The 22,503-nt window shown below is 56.3% G+C and overlaps 1 protein-coding gene across 6 annotated transcripts in view; it reads left to right on the top strand.

The window, feature by feature from the left end:
- The window catches only part of INPP5A (inositol polyphosphate-5-phosphatase A), a 181,076-nt gene that overhangs the window by 63,551 nt on the left and 95,022 nt on the right, over window positions 1–22,503 (top strand). For 3 of the 6 annotated variants that reach the window (XM_059899965.1, XM_059899963.1, XM_059899966.1), the window contains 2 exons: window positions 18,397–18,497; window positions 21,973–22,087. In XM_059899965.1, coding sequence (XP_059755948.1) covers window positions 18,397–18,497; window positions 21,973–22,087 — 216 coding nt within the window. The remainder of the gene's footprint in view (window positions 1–18,396; window positions 18,498–21,972; window positions 22,088–22,503) is intronic. The other 3 variants (XM_059899968.1, XM_059899964.1, XM_059899967.1) reach the window with 1 other exon arrangement.

Below are 22,503 nucleotides of genomic sequence, written 5' to 3'. Positions count from 1 at the left end.
GGGGGCCGGCCTCAGGGCTGCTGAGGCCCCAGGGGCTGAGGGGTGGCACCTGGCGGGTCCCCTCGGGGGCGCTCGGTGTCCTGACCATCCCATGCGGGACACATGGGCCACTGGGCAGCCCTGGGCTCCTGCCGTCCCTGCTGGCACGGGGGGGTGGCCACCTGTCAAGTCTCCACGCCCAGGTGCTCAGGCCACTGGTGGGGACGGGGGTGGGGTGCGGGTCCCGCTCCCGCTCTGGAGAGGCAGCCGGATCCAGAGGGAAGAGTCCAGTGAGGTGTGTCTGCCTGGGCTGCTTGCAGGTGGGCGGTGCTCTTGGCCGGGAAGGCAGGTGGGTCCCTGGGGAGCAGCTGAGGCCCCGGAGGGTGGGGGTGGCAAGAGGCCATGGGGGGGTGTCTGTGGTAGTGCGTGGGGCTCGTTTCCCCGTCACCTGGGGGTTCTGAGCTCTTCCTTCCCCGCAGTCTGCCCTGCCCAGGTGGAGAGCTGACCTCAGGGCCCCGGCCGAAGCCTGGCCTGGCAGGGCCGTCGCGTCGGCTCCAGGCAGGCAGCTGTCCGAGGGGGCAGGGCGAGACCGCCTTCCTGGCCGAGGGCTCACCTCGGGGGCGCGGTCCGGCTCCAGCGGCTCCCTCTGCCTGTGGCCGTGGAGTGAGAGGCCCTGGCGTGTGGCCGGAGCCATCCGTCCAGCTCTGTCTGTTCCCTGGTCTGTGTGAGTTTCGGCCAGAGCAGCTGTCACGTTAGTTCGTTTGTTTTCCATGGCTGGGCCTCGGCAGTGCCCGAGGAGCACAGGGTGTGAGATGCGGTGGGTAGCGGGCCTGGCCCCGGGCTGGGAGGGGTCTTGGCGGTGACGGCCTCAAGGATGCAGGCGGGAGGCCTGTTCGGGCGCCGGGCTGCCCTCGGTGAGAGGCCCCTGGGAGCGGTCACGGGGAGCCGGCGTGAGACCCCGACTTGACAGGCCCCAGACTGGAGGCTTGGGGCTCACGTCCAGCCTTCCTTTCCCCTCCTGTTTCACTGATGACCTGGAGCCTCGGTGCAGTCAGGGCAGTGAGTAGCCGGTGGTCTGGGGGTGAGTTCAGAGGGCGGCGGCTCCACCTTTTGTGAACTCTGACCCCCGGGAAACACAGACCTCCTCGTTTCTGAGCCTCCTGGCTGCGCGCTCGGCCGCGTCGGGCTGCTTCCGGAGCCAGAGCCCGGCCGGCGGGCAGGCAGCTCGGTGCTTCTCCCGAGGTCGGTGTGCAGGGCGCCTGCGTCCTTGCTGGGACACTCCGCCTCGGCGAAGGGCATGGAACGTAAGGGGTGATGAGAGCTGCGGACGTTCTTCCCGGTTTGCGCACAGAAGCCTCTGGAGGAGGAAGCAATTTCAGTGGCAATTCTCAAAAGTAAGATTTTAACACAAGCCCCCTCGCCTTTCTTGGGCCGACTTGGTCAGTGGGGTTCTCAGCCCCCTGCCCGCAGCCCAGCGGCTGTGGGTCGGGAAGCCGAGCGGCCCCACCCAGAGCAAGGCCGGCGCTGGCCCAGGGCCCAGGGGGCAGGGCCTTGAGACACAGGGTGCTGGGTGGCTGTACGTCTTTAAAAACTTCTAGAGTCTATTATGCAGTTATGATATTTTTCAAAGTAGGCTTTTAATGACCTGCTTTTATAAACAGGAGAGCTGAATACAACCTTCATGTTTTCTAGAACCCTTGGAATAATTTTTGCTTTTTTGTCAAACTTGATCACCGTAAAAATGCAGGAGACAGGAGAAAATACCGTTTGTGTTCCCATCCTTAGTTCTGAACTAGGATTTTCATGTGCTCTGTCCCGAACGTGGCCACGGCACCAGAGAGGGTGATCAACCTTCCAGAAGACGCAGAGCCTGGCGTCACCCCTGCTGGCCTCCCCGTGCTTCCCTGCCCTCTGTGCCCATCCCAGCTCTGACCTCTCCCCAGGCCTCAGACTCCTGGAACCATCGCCAGCGACCCTCACCCACTTCCAGGCCAGCGGCAGCCTTGCCAGCCCCCTTCATGGGCCCTCAGGAATCTCCCTCGGGGCCGCCACACCCCCGCGCTTTCTCTGTGAGCAGCGGAGTGCCCTGCAAATGGAACCCAGGTCCTGCTGCCCTCCTGCTTCCTGTCTCACGGGCTGAGGGCCCAGGGTCCATGCGGGGCCTCCAGGCGGCCCCACTCCCCCCGCTGCCTCCTTCTGGCCCCGCTCTGTTCCCAGGCATGCCTGGGGTTCGGGCCTCTGCCCTCGCTCCCCCGCCCCGCTCTCCTAGCCCTTGCGGTTGCGGCCCCTCGGAGAGGCCCCTCCCGGTCACCCTCTTGGCCTCCCCCAGCCTTATCTTGCTCTGTAGATTCATCACTATCTGAACTTGTGTTCTGGAAACGCAGCCTCCACCCCTGCCGTGGCCTGGATGTTTGTGTCCCCTGCCCCCAAATTCATGTGCGGAAGCCTCATCCCCAATGTGATGGCATTTGAGGTGGGTCCTTTGTGAGGTGATTAGGTTCAGATGAGGTCATGAGGGTGGGGACCATCATGGGATAAGTGCCCTTATACAAAGAGGAAGAGACCATGGCTTGGGAGGTGCCAGCCACCGTGCAGGGTGCTGGGGGCCAGAGGGGAGTGCGCCAGACACCCCGCCCTCGGGAACTTCCACGGTGCTGCCAAGGTACAGCCGGAAACAGCCCAGGGTGGCTCAGGGCCGCTCTGGGCTGGGGTGCAGGAACCGGCTTACAGGGTCCTCAGGAAGGCCCTGGACGAGGCTGCAGCCAGACCTGAGGATGGGCGGGCGCAGCCATTCTGCCTCTGATGGTCACTAATCCTAGTGACTGCAGGCCAGGTCGGTGGGAAGTCGATTTTAACTTTCCGGTTTACAGAGACGGTGCACTTGGGGCAGGGCCCGTCCTGCTGCTGCATCCCTAGAGCCTGGAGTGTGTCTGCACGTGGTGTGTGCTCAGCTCTCAGCTGAATAACAGTGGGGAAACAGCACAAAGCAGAGGAGGATAAATAAGTGTCCCCACCCCAGTTCTGCCTCTGCTTGATGTCACACCCTCATGTCTAATGTCTCTGTGTCCCGGGGAAAAGGTACTTTCCTTAGCCAGTCGCAGGTCAGCGCACTTGGACAGCTTACTCTTTGTTTGGTAAACTGGGAAATCTTTCTGTGTAGATTAATATACACTCTCTCTTTTAATGGCTTCAGGATATTTCATCAAATGGATGGATAGGCCATCATGTTTTAAAGTCATTTTTCTATCGATGGCCCTTAGCTTGTTTCAAATTTATAGTAATGCTATAGATAAATTATAAAACAGGGATGACGCTGGCTCACATCCAAACATGAAAAATGAGCAAGTATTGATGATTTTTTATTGACATAATAAATATTTGTTATTTACTAATGAGAGATCCAGTAAGATGTTAGAACTGGTTCAAAGAAGAATCCAAAGAGCAAACGTGTGGGCTCTCCTGTCTGCGGTGCTGAGGTGACTTTGCAGAAAGGATGCAGGGCTGACCAGGAATGAGCTGTGCGCCACCAGACACTGGCGTTCTTTTATTTTTTTTAAATAAATAAATAAATATATTTATTTACTTATTTATTTATTTATGGCTGTGTTGGGTCATCGTTGCTGTGCGCAGGCTTTCTCTAGTTGCAGTGAGCGGGGGCTACCCTTCGTTGCGGTGTGCGGGCTTCTCATTGCCGTGGCTTCTCTTGTTGCAGAGCACGGGCTCTAGGTGCGCAGGCTTCAGTAGTTGCGGCACGCGGGCTCAGTAGCTGTGCTCGCGGGCTCTAGAGCGCAGGCTCAGTAGTTGTGGCACACGGGCTTAGTTGCTCCGCGGCATGTGGGATCTTCCCGGACCAGGGCTCGAACCCATGTTCCCTGCATTGGCAGGTGGATTCTTAACCACTGCGACACCAGGGAAGCCCGACACTGGCGTCTTGAGGTCAAGAATCTTTGCATCACTGCTGGTGTTCAGAATTCACAGAACTGTAAAACAGCTCAGAGATCATTAAAGACAGAGATAATCCGAACAGGGACAGGGCACCTCTAATCTTTTATGCCCATCTGAAAGTCTTTCATGATTTTCCCTGACAATAACTTAAAGAATAATGGGATGAGTAATATCTGCTTCCAGCTAACATGGAGAAACAGGTACCAAATTTACCCTCCTGCCTTAAACAAATTAAGACCAGAAAACATATATGAAACAGTAGTTTTCAGACCTCAAGCAGCAGGCAGAACTGAGGGGGCGAGAAGGGAGCCTGTACTCACCCCAGTTTACAGCCAGAGAGAACTTCTAGGCTAGTGTCCGGCAGGACGAAATTTACAATTTGATAGTTTACAACCAATAAAAAATGACCATGCAGGCAAAGAAGCCCTTAAAGAGGAGAAAAGTCAGTCAACGGTATGGCTAGAGGTTTATCAGTTTTATTGACCTTGGAGAACCTGCTTTTGGTTTTATTGATCGCACCAATGTTGTTTTCTGTTTTCTCTTCCACTGATTTCTGCTCTTTATGTTTTCCTTTCTTTTCATCACTTTGGGTTTAATTTGCTCTTCTATATGTAGTTTCTGAAAGGAGAAGACGAGAGTGACCAATTTTAGAAATTTGACACTGGGGAATCATCACTAAAAATCCTGCAGACAATAAAAAGATAGTAAGGGAAATATCATGAACAACTTTTTGCCAGTAAATTTGGACACTTATATGAAAGGGAGATGTTTTTGGAAAAACAAAGGATCAAAGCTAAGTCAAGAAGAAATAAATGAGCTCTCTATTAAATTAAAATTCTGCTAAACACTTTCCCACAAAAAAAACTCTCCAGGACCAGATGGTTTCACTGACGAATTCTGTCAAACATTTAAGCAAGAAACAACAACAATTCTACAGAAACTTTTCAAGAAGACTAACGCATGGGTGATGCTTCCTAACTCATCCTGTGATGCAAGCAGTGCCCTGACAGCAAAGGCAGACAGAGGCGTCACGGAATAAAGAGCTAGATCTGTATCCCCCATGGAGTAAATGCCAAAATTCATGGAACTTTAGCAAATCGAATATATGAAACTATATATATATATATATATATATATATATATATATATATATATATATATATAAAGACACAAGCGACACATGCATGCATATAAACAACAACATATCAAAAAGTTAATGCATCAGTACCAAGGAACACAAGCCTGGCATTAACATACAAAATTAATAAATAAGATTACCCATGTCAACCGATTGAGGAAGACAAACCACATGATTATCTCGGTAGATGCACAAAAAGCATTTGCCAAAATTCTACAACCATCTCTGATGAAAACTCCCAGCAAACTAAGAATAGAGAGGAGCTTGCGCAGGAGCTTCTGTAAAGGGCACTGCGAACCCCACAGCTGACGCAATGCTTTTTTGCCTCGAGAGTGGGAGTAGAGCAAGGATGCCTGGTTTCACCTCTCTGTTCAGCGTGGCAGTGAAGGAGGGTCCTAGCCAGTGCCACCAGGCAAGAAAGGAAATAGAGCCACACGGATCTGAAAGGAGGAGGTTAGACTGTGTCTGGGCCGAAGGCATGACTGGAAATCATGAGGAATCTACAGAAACTTTACTATTACAAATATGTCAACTTATTTAGTTTGCAACGTACAAGATCAATTTGAAAACATCTTTTTCTGTTAGATATGATCACTTACAGTAGCACCAAAATGAAATACTTGGATATAAAGCTAATGAAATATGTTAATGTCTGTACACGGAAAACATAAAACACTGATGAAAGAAATCAGGGAAGATACAAAGAAATGGAGAGGTGTACCATGTTCATGGACTGCAAGACTCAATTATGTTAACATGTCAACTCCACTAATTGATCCACCAGTTTTGCAGTTCCAATCAAAATCTCTGCAGGACATTTTGGTAGAAGACTGCAAGATGATTCTAAAATGTAAAATGTGTATGGCAGCGCAAAGGAACTAGAATAGCCAAAACAGCATTGGAAAAAAAACAGTTAAGTTTAAGGAGTCACACTTTCTGATTTCAAGACTTACTACAAAGCTACTGCAATCAAGACAGTGTGTTTTTGGGAAAGGGACAGAGATGTGGATTAGTGGAACAGAAAAGAGATGCAGAAACAGACCCACAAATATGTGTAAGTGATTGACAAAGGCTATAAAGGCTATTCGTTAGATAAGGGACAGTCTTTTCAACAAATGGTGCTGGACCAATGAGACATCCATTTGCAAAAAAAATTTTTTCCATATTTCGCACCATACACAAAAAATAAAATACGTTGTAGACTTAAATGTAAAACTTAAAATTATGAAATTTCTAGAAGAAAATTTAAGACAAAAATTTTGTGGATGGCAACTAGACTTGTGGTGGTGATCACTCTGTAGTGTATACAGGTGTCGGATTACAATGCTGCACACCTGAAAATTACATTAAACAAACAAACAAATTAATTTAGCTCTAAGTCCCCCCCTCCCCCCCCCGTCCCCGTCCCCTCCCAAATCTTTATGAGCTTGGTTAGGCAACGATTTCTTAGATACAACACCAAAAGCACAACTCATAAAAGAAAAATGCTGATAAATTAGAACTTTGCATAATTAGGAACTTTTGCTCTTTGTAAGACACTGTTAGAGGAATGAAAAGGCACCCCAGATGTGGGAGGGATATTTGTAAATCACATTTGATGAAGGGCTTGTATCCAGAAAGTACAAGGAGCTCTCAAAAGTCAATAATAAGAAAGCAGAGAACCCAGTTTACAAATGAGCAAAGGATTTGAATAGACACTTTACGGAAGAAGATACTCAAATGGTAAACGTGTGAAAAGGTGCTCAACATCACTAGTCTTTCAGGAAATGCAGATTAAAACCACAGTGAGATATCAATTCCTATGTGTCAGACTGGATACAATTAACAGAACCCTGGCCACGTCCTGTGTTGACGAGGACGCAGCGCGTGCGGAGCCCGCTGGCAGGAGTGCAGGACGGTGAGGCCACTGTGGGGAAGCCTGTCTGTCCATTTCTGTGAAGTCAACACATGCCCACCACGTGACCCAAGATTCCCACCCTGTTTACCCACCTGACGTGGACACGTATGTTCGCACGAAACCTGAGGCGGTGTTTCCGCTGCTTTCCTTGTCGTCCTCTGCGAGCCAGACTCCGGCGCGTGCCCTGATCCGCTAATGTGGCTCGTGGGGACAGGAACGACGCACTCCTACAGGAAGGACGGGGGCCTGGAGGAGGCGAGACCAGGGGCACGGGCCCTGCTCGGGTTCTGGGTGGCGCTGGGGGCGCAGGAAGTGCCAGTTCTTCCCTCCGCCCCCTGCTGCGGGCTCGGCCACCGCGGGTCTGCAGCTGCCCCCCCTCATCCCGTGCCCAGCCTCACCCGATGCGTCAGCGTTTGAGGTTCTTTACAGAGACACAGAGCTGGTGACAGGCTGCAGACGTTCATCGCCTGTGCTGTGCCTGCGGACGCCGGCTCGTCCTCACGGCGTGTGAGGCACAGCACAGCGGCTCTGGGGGGACCCCGTGGTGCCCAGCGGAGAATCCTCATTGACCCTTGAAGAGCCACTCGCTCGCTGGTGTCAGTGTGGCTGCATTCGTTGCCCCTGATACTGAGACGAAGGCCCACCCCCTCGGAGCCCACTGACGTGGTGGCACCGGTGTGTCCAGGCTGCCCTTCTGGAAAGTGCTCTGACCCCTGACCCCGGGACCCCCTCCGAGGTGGATATTGGGGGGGCTCACTAAGAAAACTCCAGCCCTGCACTTTGGGCTGGACAGCCGGCCCGCACCCACCCTAAGGACGTGGAGCGGCCCTCCTGCCCCACACGGGGCCAGGGAGACAACCTTGCTGATCGGACGGCCAGGCCCTCTGCCTGCTGGTGAGGTCACGGAAACTCGTGGTGTCCTGGGCGCTGGCCGGCGGCTGCTATGGGGCCTGGGCTCTGGGACGGCGTCCCGTCACCAGGAGCTGAGTCTGGGCCTCCTGGGACAGGCACCCAGCCTCCACCCACAGCCAGTCCCAGCGCAGCCCTGGGGCAGAGCGGGGGCCAGTCTGGGTGTCCAGAGGACACCCCCGGCTGCCCAGGCCAAGGGTGGGCAGACGTTGTCTGCAGGGTGTTTTCAGGCGTAGTTGGTAAATAGCAGCCATCTTTCCTCTGGAGGAATTCCTTTGTCCCTTTTCGGCTCCTTATCTTGGCTCTCCCGGCTTCCACTGGGTTGTTTGTAGGATGTAATTCCTTTTTAGGTCACTCAGATACTTCTCTTTGGAGAAAGGCTAACCAGGCCTGGCTGTTTCTATTTTTAGGGGGGGGGAGGGGAGGGGCAGGGCCGCTCTCCTGCGTCCTGGGAGCCGAGGGCCGCTTCTCACCAGGCCACCTGCGCAGCATCAGGAAGGCGCTGCTTTTTGGCCGCATGGGGTGTATTTTTTGTTTTTTTTTAATTCCGTAGGCTCTTCCTTGCCAAAATCTCTACTTCGCCTTTTTCCAAAATATTTTTCTTGAGCCTTCCTATGAACGAGCTCACCTATTTTTATCAGTTGGCTACTTTTTCCCTGAAGTTCGCAGAAGCTCCTTTTTTTGGTAAAGAATTTTGGCCGAGCACGTGTGCAGTTTGGGCAGTGACCTTGTCCCAGGTGGGCAGGGTGGGAGCCAAGCTAGAGCCCAGGAGGGCGGAGGCGCCAGACAGCGACCCTCCCGGGGGCCTGGAGCCCTCTGCCCCGTCCAGTGCCCGCTTTACTGGTTCCTTCCAGCCAGACGTGACCCGAGTGTGCTGCCCACACCTTGGAGGGACTTTCCTGTCCTTCCTCAAGATGTCTGTGCCGTCGGCCCCAAAGGGATCTCTGTCTGGGCTCATTCAGGTTCCAGAGCGCCTTCCCAGAGGCCGGGGAAGGCCAGCAGCTCCGTCCTCAGCTGCCCAGAGAGCTCTGGGCCGGAACTGGCGCGTGTGGTCTGGGGCGGGAATGACTGCGCGGCCCCGGGGCCTGGGGACATCCCCACAGCCGGTCCTGGCACCGCAGCATTTGTGGTGGCGTCGAACTGACGTGCCGTCTGGTGCTTGCTCTGTGTCTGGCCTGTGCACGGCGACTGTCCCAGGCAGGCGCGGAGGGACGTGGACGCTCAGAGAGCCCAGGGCAGCAGGCACGGGGGCTTATTCTGTGGCCCAGCGATGACCCTTCTTGGTGAGTGGGCCACGGAAGCGGGTGCGCCGTGCAGCTGCGGCCTGGACTGTTCCGTGCGGTCTGTTAGGGCAGCGTGCACACGCGTGTGTGTGCTCCTGTGAGTGGGAGTTTCTGTTACTGGCCACGTACACACGTGTGGTTGTGTGTCTTCTGACGAGTTCTGTCCGGTTACCACGCATGCTCTTCACCCCCTGGGTCCCCTTGCCGTCGCTGAGGCGGCCTCCCAGGCTTCCCGTGTGTCCTTCTGCCCATTCCCTTCCGCGTGTGACTCTGCACGCCCATCTCCCCTGGTGCCGGCGCTGCCTCGTCCCGCAGAACCTTCCATGCTGTCCCGTACGGGGGCCACTGCAGCCCTACTGCTCAGCGTGGGCCCAGGCCATCCACATTTAACGTAACCATTGATACGGTTGATTTGGGGTCTGCCGTTTAATTATCTGTTTTATGTTTGCACCTCCTGCTTTGTCCCTTTGTTTCCCCATTTCTGCTTTCTTTTGGATTCTTTCTTTCTTTTTTTTTGCATTCTATTTAAATTTGCTTATTGGCTTCTTGCCTTTTGTAAACTATTTTAAAGTGGTTGCTGTAGGTTCCGATACACGGGCCTAAAGCTTTCCCCCTGCTTCTGGTTAACATTATGCTTCTTCACGTATGATGTATAAACGTTGGCATCGTATGGGTTTCGTGTGGCGTGTGCTTTAGGTCCACACGCGTGGAGGACTCCGGCAGGCGGTATTATCATTGCTGCTTTAAGTAGGAGTCAGCACCACCTCCCCGCCCCCCAGCCCATCCCGCCTGCTGCCTGGTTTGGGATCAAGTTCCTGGGGGGCGGCCACGCCCACGCACACAGCATCTTGTCCACACCTGCCCGGTGGCGTTGCCGCGGAGACCCGCTGGCCTGCAGAGCCTACCGTTTTATCTGGCTCTTGAGGTTAACGTTTGCCCAGCCCTGCTCTAGTAGATCCCTCATGAAGGGCTCATGGGGACAGAACTGACCAGATTTTGTATGTGGAAAACTGTTTTTCTCTGGCTTTGACGTTTGAAGGACAGTTGGCTGATATGTATGTAATCCTTGCCTTACACTTTGTCTCACTGAGGTTTTCAGTAAAGGTTGTTCTGCTGCTGCCTTGACTTGTACGTTGGTCCTGAAAGTCTGGCGAGGGTCTCATTGGTTTTGTTTCCTGGAGACCTGGAGGATGGTGTCTTTACCTTTGAAATCTAGTAGTTTCACTAGGATATGTCCAGGAGTCAGTTGTTTTGGGTTAATTTTCTCAGGTGCTTAGAAAGCCCTTCAGTGTGTGAGTTCAGGTCTTGTCCTATTTTTGGAAAGTTTTCTTGCGTTATGATTTTAAGTATTAGTTCTGGTCCATGGTTTTGCTCTTCTTCTCTGGGGACCGCGGTGGCAGATGTTCTTCTTCCGCTGCCTGTCGGCCACGTTCACTCCTTTCTCCCCTGCTCTCTTCATGACGCTGTTTTCACTTTCTTGCTGAATTTTCCTTGAAGCTGATTCTCCCTTGGGCACTTTGTAATTTGCTCTTCTTCTCTGTGACGATTTTGTCTTTTTCTCCCATTTCTTTCCTGAGGTTAATCAGCACTTTCCTTTCTCTCTTTTGGGTCCATTTCTGTTTTAGTTTTGTGTTTCTAATTCCAAGTGTTTTTTCATCACCTCAATGCTTGTTTGAGTGTGTTTAACTCTGTTTGCAATGTCGGCCTGTAATTCTGTGCTGCTTCGTGATTCTTTCTCAGGGGCGGAGGGCCTTTTCCTGGGGTAGGATGTGTACATTTTTGCTGACTTGTTCACAGCAGCTTTGTAGGGACTTGAACTTCCTCTGGCTTGTCCCCAGGGTGTCGGCATGGGTAGGATTCCTAGCTTCACAGCGCCCTCTTCTGTCCGTCCGGCGAAGTCCGGAGCGCGGGGGCCACCCTGCCTGGCGTCGGGCAGCGAAGGGGCAGCCTCTCCTCTGTCTCAGGGTTTCTGTCTCCCCCTTTCTCCTCTGCTCCTTTATCCGGTTGCCAAGCCCACCTGCCCTCTTGGCTGTCCCTTTTTCTCTCCAGAAGCAGAGTCTCACTGGCGCCCTGCAACCTGGTCCTGTGGGCCGGTGCTTCCGGGGATTTTCCCTCGAGGGTTCCTGGCTTCCAGCCCCTCCCCCAGCACCTCCCGCGCCCGCAGGGCCTGGGGCGTGCAACTGCGCATTGTGGACTGATCACCAGGCTGTGCACTAGATCCGGAACTTGTTATCTTATCACTTGAGGCTTGTGCCCTTTGACCTACATCTCCCATTCCCCTCCTCCCTCCCCAGCCCCGGATACTGCCTTTCTATCCTCTGTTTCTCTGAGTTTGGCTTGTTTAGATTCTGCGTGTGAGTGAGGTCATACAGGGGGTCTCTCTGTGACTCGCTTCGCTTGGTGGGATGCCCTCCAGGTTCCCCGTGTGGTCGCAACTGGCTAGGTAGCTGGGATGCTTTCCTCAGGAGAGGCTTGCCCTCCTTGATTTCCTTCCCCAGAGGCACAGATACGGAGCGAGGCAGGATAAATTCTTCCCTCATCCTCTTTAGCTACCAGTTTTCAAAAGAATGTCCTGACTCCAAGACGACTAACGTGTGGGGTTTTTAGTATCGCCGTGAACTCGTGCATACAAATGTATTGGTGTCTGTGATTTTCAGTCCAGTTTACACCCTGGTGGCCCGTCCTGGATGGAGTTGGAGCGCTAGGCACTGCGCTTAACGTGCGGGAAGGCGTCCGGCCATCCAGGTGACGCTGTCAGCCTCCTCCTTCCCCTGGTGAAGCCCCGCGCTGCCCCGCTTGTGCTTTTGCTGCCGGAGGTGGGAGTGAGGCTCTTCCGAGTCTGCTCTTTCAGCAGGAGCTCCCCGTACTTGGCTGCAAGTTTATCTCCGGCTGTTCAGGGAAAGCCTCGTGTGGATCTGTTCCGTCACCTTTGGTTATAAATGAAACGTGCGACTTGTGGGCGTAGAGAAATGGCAGCGGCGTGTCCCTCGGTGTACGCTGTTCGTTTCCACGATCATTCGTTACTTTTCTTCTGAAATGTTTCATGATAAGGATCTTGTCATTTTAATAGCTTCTTCGTTTTCAAGTGAGACGTGACTTTGGCCTCTTTGTGTTACATTTCGGCATGATGATTTCATCTAAATGCCTCCTTTTGGCTTTCGAAACATCCTCTCATGCCCGCTGTGTGCGCAGGGGGCACCTGAGGCCACGCCAGCTGGGACCTGCGACCAGGCATGGCCGGGCCTGGCGAGCGGCCCTCGAGGTCGCCGACGTGTGCGGGGTCCCGGTAGGTGGCATGTGGGGCGATCTCTTAGCAGCCCTGAACTTGGGGCCTGTGTCCACGCCACTTGAGGTCACTGCGGTTCGACAGGGCTGCACTGCTCCCTGGGGCTTGGTTTTCCAGGGTTGCTGCTCCCTGCACCCCTTGGCCACCCGCTCTCCTGGGGGGTAGCGAGGGCCTCCCCTCCTCCCCTGTGTCCCCATCGGGTTCCCTGCACCTGCCGCCCAGGCTCCGCTGGCAGGCGCTCCTCCAGGTGCGTCCATGTAATGCAGGTGGCTCAGGTTTAGGTGGACGGGACCTTTGTCAACAGCCGGGCGGAAGCACGTGCTGAGGCCTCCTGCACGTGCTTCTCCACGCAGAGGGGAACTCGAGCAAGATACGCACTGGCTGGGAAGTTCATAACCGTCGTGACGTAACTGCTCATGATCTGACTTCACACGTGTGCGCTCAGGGCAGGTGTGCCTGCTGTCCCTAAGGGTGATCGTGCTCGGCCATCGGGAAGTGTCGTTCGGGTCATTGTGTAGAAGACGCTGAGTTTCAACAGTTAAAATAATATCAGTCATTTTATTTGGCTGTTGATTTAAACTGATGATCAATTGAAATTCAGTTTCAGGGTAATTTAATTTCACTATAATTTAAATTTGGAATTAAATTTAGTTTAATTGTGTTTAAATTTAAATCTAATTGTGATTACCAATTAAAATGTGTTGGATAGAGGTCATCCTTCCCCAGAAAGTGGCTCAGTCGGGGACGGTGTTGCGGGCACACAGGGGCTTCGCCTCTGCTGGGTGGGGCTCCCCAGCCTCTGTCCGGGCAGAGCTGCGGCGCAGGGAGTCCAGCCAGAAAGTCTCCCTCCCGCTGAGCTAGGACAGATGACTTGGTGTTTGGGTAAGACCGGAACGCAGTGGCGGGGACCGGAGGGCGCACGGGGTGGAGGGGCGGGAGCTGCCCGCACGGCTCCAGGCCAAGGACACATGGGGACATGCGGACACGCGGCCCTGGCTGTGTGCCGAGTCGCAGGCGCTGGCGCCGGGCAGGCCGGAAGCACCTGTGTGTCTGTGGCGCGTTCGCACCCAGCACCTCGGCCGGGCTGGAGCGCGGCCTTCTGAAGAGGGGCTCAGGTTGGGAGTTGTCAAGAGAAGAGGGACAGCAGGTTCCTTGGTAAGCGAGCCCTTCGTCTGTGCCCAGGGCTTTGCAAACCGGTGGTCTTCAGAGACCATGGCACCAAAGGGGGTCACAGATGTGGCCACCCTGCAATCGTCCTTCAGCCTGGGACTCGGGAGACTGGAAGGTGGGTACGTGGTGCGGCGGGGGCGGCGGCAGAGGGGGCAGACGGCACCCCCCGACGTGCGGTTGCACGTGACCCACGCCGGGCTCTGTTGCTTGCAGAGTGCTAGCCAGTGCCACCTGTGCGTGGCTTCTGGGGGCGTCCTGTGACACAGCGTGTAGGCAGAAGTCTCCGGCGAGAGCCTTCTTGTCTAAATAAAGTAGGCAAAGCACTAGAAAAGAAGCCCTTTCCCCCTTTCCTTTAACCTTAGGCCCTTTCCACTTCTTCCTGCCTGGAATGTAGGCACGAGGCCTGGGGGCTTTGCAGCCATGTTGCAGTCACGAGGATGACAGCCGGTGCTCGCAGTGGCAGAGCAGACATGGTGGAAGCAGCTGGTTCCTGGCCGCCGTCTGCGAGCAGGTGCACCGTCTCTGCCTGCCAGCCCGGCCTCCTTATGCAAGCGGCTGGTTGTTGGTTCTCTGTTGTTGGCCAAGCGCGAGCCCAATGGAAACCTCGTAAGCCAGCTTTTCTGAGAATTGTGAATAAAACTCATTTACCTGATCAGTTTATTTACTGATAAAGCTCAGCTCTTCACTTTGTCACTTTCCTTTGTGAGTTTATAGCACGAAGAAGTGCTCCTGGAGGGCTTTTCAGCACCACGTCTTTTCTTGGAGGTGGAGATGCAAGAGGCCCTGGAAGGAGCACGGTGGGGCAGGGGAGACACAGGTGGAGATGAGCCTGGGGTCAGACGGACTTGGTGCACAGATGTGCGGGCCTGGAAGACGAGAGGCAGAGGAACGCCAGCTCTGCTCTTGCTCTGGGCGCTCCGTGGTGCAGGCCCCGGACCCCAGCCTCGCAAGCCAGGGCGAGATGGAGCCGTGCGTCCAGGAGCCGGCAGACCCGCCAGGTTGATGCTGAGTGTCGCCTCTTACCAGTTGCTTAAGGCAAAGCCCAAGTGGACGGGCTGGTCCTTCGGGAAGAACGTTGGCAGTGCTGTAGGGAGACGCGCTCTGGGCAGGGTGACCTCAGACTGAGAGGAGTGGGCTGTCCGGCCCCTTGAGTGCCCGGGAAGCCCACAGCGTGCCCATCGGGGTGGTGCCTGCCCCATGCGTCCCCCGGTGCCTCTGTAAGCTCAGGCGCGGCCCCCCACGGGCACGAGGTCCCAGCCCGCCCACCCCCGGGCCGGCGTTTGCTTCCTCAGCTGTGGCTGTGACGGGGCTTCCCTGGCCCACAGCAGGGCCGGAGCCCTGGCAGCTCCCGGAGTGCCCACCTCGGTGGTACCGCCAGGCCCCTTCTCTCGCCGGTGCCCTGTCCCCCTGCCATCCGTACGCAGGCCTCGTCTCTCCTTTGCAGCTGAGGCTCTGGCGGGCAGGCAGGGGCTGCCCTGGGCCCCTGCTCCTCCAGGCCCTGTAGCTCAGGCAAGACCGCCACGGGTTTCAGAGATAAACCACGGCGGAGACGGCGCCACGTCCCAGGAAGGGGCCCGTCTGCTGGGCGCTGCCCGGTGCTCTGGAGTCCGCACGAGGGGCGTCCGCCCACTCCCAGGGAGCTGCTAGTTTCGGATTTCTCCATTTTCTGAGATTTGTGGGGTCAGAGTCAAATGTCTGAGGAGTTTCATGTGATTTAAAGCGTGAATTCTGTGCCATGAACGGCTATTTCAGTTTAAACCACAGCAGACGTCTTACGAAGGAGACGTGTATGGGATTCGGGTGAAGGCAGACAGGTGGGCAGGCCTGCCCAGAGAGACCCCGTGTGTCTGTGACTTAACGCGGCCGCACGTGGGCCCCTCGTCCTCGCTGCCCTAATTCATAATGGAAAGTCCTTGGAAGGCGGCTCCGCTTGGCTTTTCCTGGGGACTTGGGTCGTGGTCCCAGCCGCGATCTGGTGACCTGCAGCCTCGGTTACAAGAGGTGACGGCGTGAACTGCAGGAACCTGTCACCGACTCGGGGCCCCGTCTTCGCCCACAAAACCCAAGCATCTCTGGGGCTTCCTTCTCCTTCTCCCCCCCCCCCCCCACCCCCGTTGTGGAGCTGGGCAGAGAGCACGCTGCAGAATTACAGGAACTGGTGTCACGGACCTTGCAGTCACGCTCGTGACGATCTGCCTGCGTCAGAGCGTCACGTTCACTTCGTGTGAAGTCACCAGCTTCCCAGGGAGGAACTGCTCCCGGGGGAATTCTGTGCCCCCTTTGTGAAGGTCTGGTTTTATATGTTGTTCCAGGTACTGCAGAGGGTGGGTGACAGAGCTGCACACATCACGGAGCCTTTGGTGGCTTCCGCCTGACCAGGCTGCTGTGTGCGCCTGTGGGCGTGGCTGGCATTGTGCACACTCGACCCTGGGCCTGAGGGCAGATCGGTCTGGTGACCTGACCCAGGCTGGCCTGGAGCCTCTCCTGATTGGGGTCCCTTGTGCCCTTTGCATCGAGGCTTCAGGCCCGGAGACCATTCTGCAGTCTTTTCTGGTTGGTGAATGTGATTTGCTGCGTGGACACCCCTGGGATTCCTGAACTTTGTCTTGTGATCATTCCACGCCGGCAAGGGCTGCACGGGGAGCATCGTGTGTGGGGGCGCCTGCCAGGGGGCCGCCGGCGGGCGGCCTCCAGCTTGTCTCGGAGTCTGTGTTTTAGCGCCTGCGCGGAGCGGGACTGAGCTTGCACGAGGCAAGCTGCCTGGTCCCACTCCCCCCGGGCAGGGCTGTGGCGCCGCCAGCTGGGGAAACGTCTGGGCCTGTTCTGGTCCCCGTCCCCGAGAGCCTGAGCCCTGAGGCTGGTGACCAGGAACAGAGAGAGTCCACACCTGTGTTCAGTGGGAAGCGGAAGCACCCTGGTGGACGTCCCATAAACCCACTTAAACGGGGCATAGGGTGCGAGCCAGGGCAGCCCACTCTACCCGCTGGTATCACCTGGGTGCCTTTCCCACGCGGCTGAAATACACTTTCTGGTCTGAATTCTCCTCCTTTTTAAGGAACCTCCCCGTCTTGGGGATTGTGTTTTGATGTCACAGCTGGAGCAGGACCAGGTCCAGTCTCCCTCCCCGAGGCTGGACGTGCTGCCTGCCGCCTGCAGGTCAGGGCCAGCTACTGCTGGGCAACGCTTCCTTCTGAGACTCGCAGAAGCGTGGCACCCAGGGCCTGATGCCCTGCGTCCTCTGTCCCCGTGGCTGACTTTCTGGCGTGGCCTGGCTGAACCCTAGATGCAGCCACTGCCCATCAGGGACCACACAGCCGTTGTTCCCAGAGCACCCGTCTCTGCAAGGCCCGTTGGATGCAGCCCTCACCTGTCCACGGTGCGCTGACCTCTGGGCAGGACGCGGTGGTGGCCGAGGTCGGGTTCAGGCGCTGACACTGTGGCCTTAGACGTGGATGGCCTTGTGTAGGGGACCTGCCTCTGGGATGGTGGGCTTGGGGAGGGACAAGGTAGTTCTGTGGGTTTTGGTGAGGGCTTCAGAGCCGGCAGTGTTGCCGTGTCAGCAGGTACCAGGGAGGGGGCGGAGAAGCGCAGAGCCGAGGAAGGGCAGGGGCCGGGCGCAGGCGGGGACAGGCAGCCTCTGGGCCTCCAAGTGCCCTGCCTGGCCTCCTGGTATGCCTCCATCGCTGCCCTTGGCCGTCGGGCCCCAGCGGCCTCTCTCCACTCCCGGGAGCCCTTGCCCTTGCTGCTCCCCCAGGCTGTGCTGACCCCCCCCCCCCCCCCGGTGCGTGTCCTGGCACGGCTGCCTCGTCACCACACAGCGCGCCCCCTCGGTGACTCACTGCCCCCAGCACCCTAGGAGGGCAGGGCCGTGGGTGCCTGGCCCCCTCCTGAGCCCGTGCGGGTCGACACCTGCTCAGGTGACCTGTGGGTTGCCCTGAGATGCCCAACGTGGCTTACGGCAGGGGTGAGACGCAGGTCCGTGCCACCACCTGGGGGTGGTTGGGTCCGTGCTGGGTTGGGTGTGGGCAGCGGGGGGCAGCTGGATGGTGCTCTCAGGACCATCCCTGTGAGCTTCCTGGAGGAGCCACTGGGGGCGGTCAGCAGCCGCAGCTTCGAGGCCGACTCCAGGTTGAGTGACCGAAGTGTGGGCGGGTTGGGCGCTGCCTCGGGGCCAGTTTAGTCGGAGCCCAGGGGGCAGGGGACCCTGGTGACCAGGGAGACGCGGCGGGCCTGGCCCTGTGGGCTGTGGCGGGCGGGCGGCGCTGAGAGGAGGTGGGCCGAGCTGGCTCCGCTGCCCAGGGGCCGCGTGGCTGGACCGGGTCCCACTGATGGCCGCAGCCGTGTCCCGTGTCCCGTGTCCAGCCTGCCCCGTGGGGTTGGGGAGGCGATGTGCGGGTCGGGCGTGAGATGGCGCCCGCTCCTTGCACGGCCAGCTTTGCTCCCTCCCGGACGGTGAGAGACGCGCGCACACACACATGCACAGCGCTGACACGCACACGACACGGGTGTGCTTGCACCCTCACGGGGGCCGTAGCAGCATCAGTGATGGCTGCCCTTACGTGTGAGGTTAGGAAGCGTGTTTGTTCCTCTGAGCCTTTGCAGGCGCTCTGCAGCTGACACGTGGGACTCCGTAGTCGGGAGGAAATGCCCAGATTACTGAGGAAGGTTCTGAGGATTTGTGGCAACGGGGAGGGAACGGCCCCGGGGACCGTGATCCTCAGGATTTGCGGGGAAAGCGCTGCGGCAGGAGCCCCGCGGGGCCCTGACGCTGCCGTGTGTCCCTCCCCAGGTCGTCCACGCGCACAGGCCGCACTTCCTGGCCCTGCACTGCCAGGAGTTCGGAGGGAAGAACTATGAAGCCTCCATGTCGCACGTGGACAAGTTTGTCAGGTACGTCCCGGGGCAGCTGCTTGCCCCTCTGCTTCCGCCTGGGGTGGGGGGCACGCTCGTGTGAGCGCGAGGCCCGGGGTGGGGTGACCGCGTCCCCCGGGCCCGGAAGCGTCAGCCCCGGGTCCAGGCCGGGATGCGGTCGCGTGGCCCGATGGCCGTGAGCCTGCTGTTTCTGCTGCTGCTGCTGCGGCCGGGGACAGAGGGGGCTGACGTCCACGCAGCAGCTCACAGCTTCTCTGTCACAGTGGGAGGGGCACAGAGCGCCATCGTCGGCGTGGCTCTGGACGGCTGGCCTGCCCGGCGCCGCACGGGAAGCGAGGGCCCGGGCCTCGGGAGGTGGACGCAGGGGCGGGGGCAGGACAGGTGGGACGGCAGGCCTGGGCCAAGAGGCTGCGTGCCGGACAGCCCTGGGTATCGGCAGCCGCCGGAGCGTCCTTCCTGCCTGGGGCACCCTCTCTGCACTGTGTCCCCTGCGATGTGGCCCTGTCCTCCCCGACCCCGGACCCCGGGCCCTGGCCGAGTGTGGGGAGGTGACACGTGCCACTCGTGAGGCTGGTCGTTGAAGGCGGCTGTGGGCGGGGTGGGCCGGGGCCACGTGCAGGTCTGCGGGTGGGTGGCCTCTATACGCCCTCAGCCTGGGGCCCCGCCTGAGGCTGAGTCCAGCGGCTGCCCCAGGCCTCGGCCCCTGTCAGAGTCCCCAGCGGCGTGGAATGACACAAGCCATCCGTGTTTCCAGCCTTCAAATTGTGGGGTCCTTTGTTAAAAGGCAAATTTTTAAAAGCTACCAGACTTTCCCCAAATAATCTATAATTTAAGGCAATTTCAATCAAAATGTTTTCTTAACACTTAAACTAACACTAGGATTAATATGGAAGTGCAGAGAGGCAGGACTCGCTGCAGTAATTCTGAAGCACAGCAAGGGGGGTGTCCTCAACTCCCCCGGCCCGCGGGCCTCCTGTGTGTGTGTGTGTGTGTGTGTGTGTGTGTGTGTGTGTGTGTGTGCGGGCGGCACCTAGATGCGCGGCAGCGGAGCCCCTGCCCTGCTTCACCCCGGTGTGTGGCAGGTGGCAACTGGGTCGGGGGGCGGCACCACCTGGTGTCCTGGGCCAGGAAACCATGAAGCTGGGTCCCCAGCACGTCGTAGTTCTCTCCACACACAGGGGTGAATTTCAGTTATTACCGAGTCAATCAATGTAAAAGGCCCGAGGACAATTTGAGAGTAAAGTGTAGGAGAGTATCTAGGGAGACATTTCTTTAAAAAGGTGCAAAAGTGCAGCCCACAAGAGAAAAGACTGACGCATTTGACCATGTTGAAGTTAAAAGCTTTATCAAAAGACACTATAAACAAAGTAAAAGTTTAGCCACACTTGGGAAAAGGTATCTGCAACATATTTTACTGACAGAAATCATCAGTATTTAAATATATAAAGAACTGCAGTAGGTCAGTAAGAAAAGAACACCTTTGGAGAAGCTGGGCACGTCAGCGACAAGCAGACACAGGTGACGGGCAGTGCCCGGCAGGGCCGTGCGTCCGCGCTCGTGGGATCCCACGGCTCCCGTCCCCTGCCGTCCCCCTGCTGTTGTCTCCTGCCTGTGCTCCGCGTCACATACATGTTGTTATTTTTGCTTTAAACAGTCAGTTGCCTCTTGAAAAGGTTAAAAAGTGAGAGAACATGTCACCTGTTTGACTAGTCACCTGCCGTTCCCAGGGTGAGTCTTTCTCCATACAGTCAGCTTTCTCTCCAGCACCGTTTTCCTTCAGCCTGAGGACTTGAACATTTATCTCAACACAAGTTGCTGCTGATCAATTCTCTCAGCTTTTGTTTATCTGAAAAAAGTCTTTGTCTTTGTTTTTGAAAGATACTTTTGTTGTAAACAGAATTCTAGCTTGTCCATTTTTTTCCTTTCAGTGCTTTAAGGATATTGTTCCATTGTCTTCTGTGTGCCATTGTTTCTGGGGAGAACTGGGCTGTTGTTCTCGTCTTAATTTTCTGTATATAGTGTGTCTTTTTTCCTGACTGCTAAGTTTGTCTTTCTAGCTGGTTAGCAGCAACTTGATTGTTTTGCTTTAGTTTGATTTTCTTTGTGTTTATTTTGCTTGGGGTTCTTTGAGCTTTTTCAACCTGCAGGTTTATGACTTTACTGAGATTTGGGAAAAGCTTTTGCATGGTTTCTTCCCTTCTCTTTTGTTCTTGGACTCTGGCTTCCCGATGTTAGACTATCACACAGGTCTCTACAGCTCTTTCAGTTTTTTTTTTTTTTTTTTTTTCAGTTCATTTTTCCTCTTTGCTTCAGTTTGGATAGTTGTGTCTGTTCTTCTTTACGTTTTAATCTGCTCTTAGGCCTATTCAGTGAATTTATTTCTGTTGCTGTATTTTTCAGCTCTGGAACTTACAGTTGTGTCCATGTTTTCCTTTAAATCTTTGGTTACATTTATAATAGCTGTTTCAAGTTTCTTTTCAGCAAATTCCATCACTTTTATCCTTTCTACATCTGTTTCTGTTGCTTTTTTTTGTAGATTATGGGCCATATTTGTTGCTTCTTCACATGTCAGTAATTTTGATTCTGCTACTGTGTGTGTTTGGTGTCTGCGTCTTGCCTCGCCCCTAAAGCATGTTGGGGTTCATCCCAGCAGGCAGGTAGGTGCTTGAGGACTAGTTTGATCCCCTCAAGGCTTATCTTCTTCCTTCCCCTCCTCCCTGTTCCTTCCTGCCTTCCTCATTGTCACTCCTTAAAGCTGGAGCCCCTCTTCTTCCTGCCCTGAGTGCTGGCTGGTCACACGGTGCCCATGGCCTCCACCCCCTGCCGGGGCGCTGGTTGTGGGGGGGGTCAGGTGCCTCTGTCCATTCGGCGCCATCACAGAACTCGAGGGTGCACGGCAGCTCTGCCCCGGCCACGTCTGTAGAGGTGGCGGCGAGGTCGCCTGCTGAAGGCTCTTCTGGTGACAAAGTGTGGCCATGAGGTGTGCAGTCAGGGCTGGAGCCTGTTCATAAGGGACGTCTGGAGACCCTTCCCTCCTTGCTGCAAAGCCGCGGCCACTTGGTCACGGTCCTCAGCTTCCCTCCCGTGAGGAGCGAATGCGGGCGGGACTGCCCAGGCCTGGGGGCGCCTGTGTGGCCTCTGTGAGGACCGGGCGCAGACAGCCAGGACGCCCCACAGGCTGTGGACTCGAACTTTCCTGGCGTGTGGCCCTGGGTGAGTTCCCAGTGTCGCCTTCCTGAGGGGCCCCCATCCTGCTCATCTCACGGCCGGCACGGAGCGGCCTGCGCTGAGGGCGCGTAGTGGGTCTCAGTTTATGCCACCTCCGCCTCTCTTCCCCCTCCCCCCCTTCCTTCCTTCCCCGCTGTTGCTGTTGTTTTCAGGACAACGTAAAGCATGGTTTCCAAGCTGCCATTCCTGTGCTTCGCAAGCGCTCCCGTCGGAGGCCGAGGTGTGCGTGTGGCTGTGCGCTAACGAGCTCCCTCTCTCCTTGCAGAGAACTGCTGTCCAGTGACGCGATGACAGAGTACAGCAGGGCGCGGGTCTACCTGGATGAGGACTACAAGTCCCAGGAGCACTTCACGGTGAGTGCTCTTCCCTCCGTGGAATCGGTGAGTGCTCTTCCCTCCGTGCGGTAAGCGTGGGACAAGCCAAGCGTCTGCTGCAGCTGCCGTCCTCTGAGTACGTAAAGAGACTCGGTGGGCAGCTCTGTCACGGGCACAGGCGGCCGTGCCGGAATTACAGCGCGACAGTGGTCTGGGGGACGGCGGATGCCCGGGGAAGCAGCCCCGGCTGGCGTGGTGGCCACGGGTGTGCCGGGTGCAGGGACAGGCAGGGGCGTCTCGAAGCAGCGAGGTTGGTCGGCTTTGAGTGGCCGTTGCTGGTGTGAGGTTCACCGTCTGGAGGCCCCGTGTTTGGGGAGCCCTGAGGTCACCTGTGCTCCTTAGTGTCTTGTGTCATCTGTCCTCCGCGGCCTTCCCCTCACGCCGTCCCCCTGCTGCAGGTGCAGGTGCTGGTTGCCGGGTCC

The sequence above is a fragment of the Balaenoptera ricei genome, chromosome 16, assembly GCF_028023285.1.
Source record: "Balaenoptera ricei isolate mBalRic1 chromosome 16, mBalRic1.hap2, whole genome shotgun sequence".
Classification (NCBI taxonomy): Eukaryota; Metazoa; Chordata; class Mammalia; order Artiodactyla; family Balaenopteridae; genus Balaenoptera; species Balaenoptera ricei.
Note: the sequence above shows the minus strand (reverse complement) of the source record. Positions and strands in the feature narration are given on the sequence as shown.